At 45.4% G+C, this 2,500-nt stretch overlaps 1 protein-coding gene across 1 annotated transcript in view; it reads left to right on the forward strand.

Moving 5' to 3' along the window:
- The window catches only part of LOC134100382 (collagen alpha-1(XXVII) chain A-like), a 51,690-nt gene that overhangs the window by 41,518 nt on the left and 7,672 nt on the right, over positions 1-2,500 (forward strand). The window contains exons 39-42 of the mRNA XM_062553559.1: positions 301-408; positions 1,386-1,439; positions 1,566-1,619; positions 2,367-2,423. Of these exons, the coding sequence (XP_062409543.1) occupies positions 301-408; positions 1,386-1,439; positions 1,566-1,619; positions 2,367-2,423 (273 nt within the window). The remainder of the gene's footprint in view (positions 1-300; positions 409-1,385; positions 1,440-1,565; positions 1,620-2,366; positions 2,424-2,500) is intronic.

Consider the following 2,500-nt stretch of genomic DNA (forward strand, 5'->3'; position numbering starts at 1 on the left):
CAATCATCAATCTTCTGAACATTGTAGATTGAGGCCCACACACACCACACATGTATAAAATCAGCCAACTTTTAACCAGCCAAGTTTGACTTGATGGGTGATGTGGGTTTTATAAAGTAGGGTTCAGACCAAAGATTCCTGATGAGACGAGACGAGACGAGCCGCGACGTTCTAAAACCTTGCAACTGCGACTAAACAGCGGCTTGCAACTACATGCGAGATTTAATTCACACCGCTGCGACTCGTGTTGGGAATCTTCGGTGTGAATTGGGCTTAAAAGGGAATTAATCTGTCCTCCAGGGCACTAAAGGGCACCAAGGCCATCTGGGTGAGACGGGACCAATGGGGAAGATCGGAGCGAACGGCGCCGTGGGCCCAAAAGGATCAAGAGGAACCATCGGACATGTGGTGAGAGGGAGAGAGAGAGAGGCCGGGAGGGAGGAGGGCTGAGGCAGTGATGTGTGCTACAGCAGAGATCCTCAGCCTGTTTTTGGGGCTAAGGCACACCAAAGGTCAAACCAAAGCACCAAGGCACACTTACTTATGGTTACTGATTATAAAGTAACGTTATGTCGCACACATTATTACAGGCTACATACAGTATATATATATAGGGGTGTTCATTTTTATGCCCATATTTTGTGTGTGTTCACTTCATCACAAGCTGAGACCACAGTGATAGGCATATGCTCGCATGATGTTGACCGAGCTTTTTAATTAAGATACTGTGTCATTGATGGCTTTTAAAATAGCCATATAGCCTATTTCATGAGCCGTTAAAAGAAAAACACATGGAGTTCCTCAAAGTTCCATGACACATCTTACTTTGCCTCACAGCACATCAGTTTGCCTTGGCACATTGGTTGAGAACCACTGTACAGCATAGGCCTCCATCGATTTGTAGGGTGTGTACTAAGAAGCCTGCTAGCGTTTATGTCATGGCATGCTGGGATGCCAGCAGCAACATGAGTGTGGTGTGGTGCACTCCACTACCTATGTTTGATTACTTCCTTATTTCCATTGTTTTACACAAAAATATGTATATGAAAGTTTATCACTTTAATCAATGCAAATACTGTACACTGGTGTAGCGAAGCAGTAAATAAGAAAATCCCAACAATGGATCTGCATTAGCAAAAAAGCACTTTGCACCATCAACCAAGTAATATTTATGTCTGCCTTGGTCTGTGCTGCTCTTTGTTTCAGGGCTTTGTTTTTATTCTGTATTTTCTTTTTAAGAGAGTTAGTAATGCAGAGAAAAAGAATGAGTAATTCCCAGTAATTCACATGAGTTCTACTATCCACTGAGAATTCCCAACACGAACATCCATCACACATCAACAAAGGAGGTGTAATGACCCTCAGCCCTCTGTCTGTCTCTGCAGGGTGCACCGGGGCGAATGGGCCAGCAGGGGGAGCCAGGCATACCAGGCTATGAGGTGAGACGCAGTGCTGCCAAACACATGCTGATGCAGACGTGCACAATAGGTCATAGAATGAATGAGCCACAGTCTTAGACATGTATGTATAGAATGGTGAAAAATGTATTGTGTGTTTGGTTATAGGGTCATCAAGGTCCAATTGGCCCACTTGGACCTCCAGGACCCAAAGGTGAAAAGGTACACACACACCACACATCTTATTTCCTACATAACAAACACACACCCACACACACATTGCAAACAGACACGGACCTCCATATTTGGAGAGACTCACTTGCTTGTCCACTTAATCCCTAATTAATTTCCCAATGAACTCTGGCCTATGACATGCTCTTGCCTAGACAGACCCAAATAGGACCTCTGCCCTATAACACAATCTGTGCGCCGCTCCTCCGATCTCCAGCTATGCAGATCAGCTTTGATTTGTTTCATAACTGGTTGTATCGGGGTGATGTAGGGTTTAAGTGAGTTACCTGACCCAGATCATTCTAAACGCTCGGTGAAACCCGCGACCCCCTATCGTCATGTTTACAACTCACACAACCTCTTGCACAGAATGCACTCATGCCAATTTGCTCGCATTCATACACAATCGGACATACTTTCTCATGCACTTGCATTTGTACTCACACACATACATACACACACACACACACACACACACACACACACACACACACACACACACACACACACACACACACACACATACACACATATTCATTTAAGCTCATTCACTCAAGCTGTGTGGAGAGGCCTCCTCAGGCGTATGTAGTCTTATAGTGCCTGATCTAATTAGCTTTGGGTTTAGACAGCACCCTTGCACATAGCTACACACCCACATACTGGACACACGCCCTTCTGAAATGTAGAGGATGTTCCACCCTAATGTACAGTTACCCACAATGCTCTGCTTGTTCTTAGGGGGAGCAGGGGGATGATGGGAAGGTGGAGGGGCCTCCTGGTCCGCCCGGACTCAGAGTGAGTTGCTCTTGTTTTGCCTCTTTCATAGCAGCCATTTCAAAGCTTGCATGAGTGCATGTATACTAAATGGTGTG

Source organism: Sardina pilchardus, chromosome 14, assembly GCF_963854185.1.
Source record: "Sardina pilchardus chromosome 14, fSarPil1.1, whole genome shotgun sequence".
Taxonomy (NCBI): domain Eukaryota; kingdom Metazoa; phylum Chordata; class Actinopteri; order Clupeiformes; family Clupeidae; genus Sardina; species Sardina pilchardus.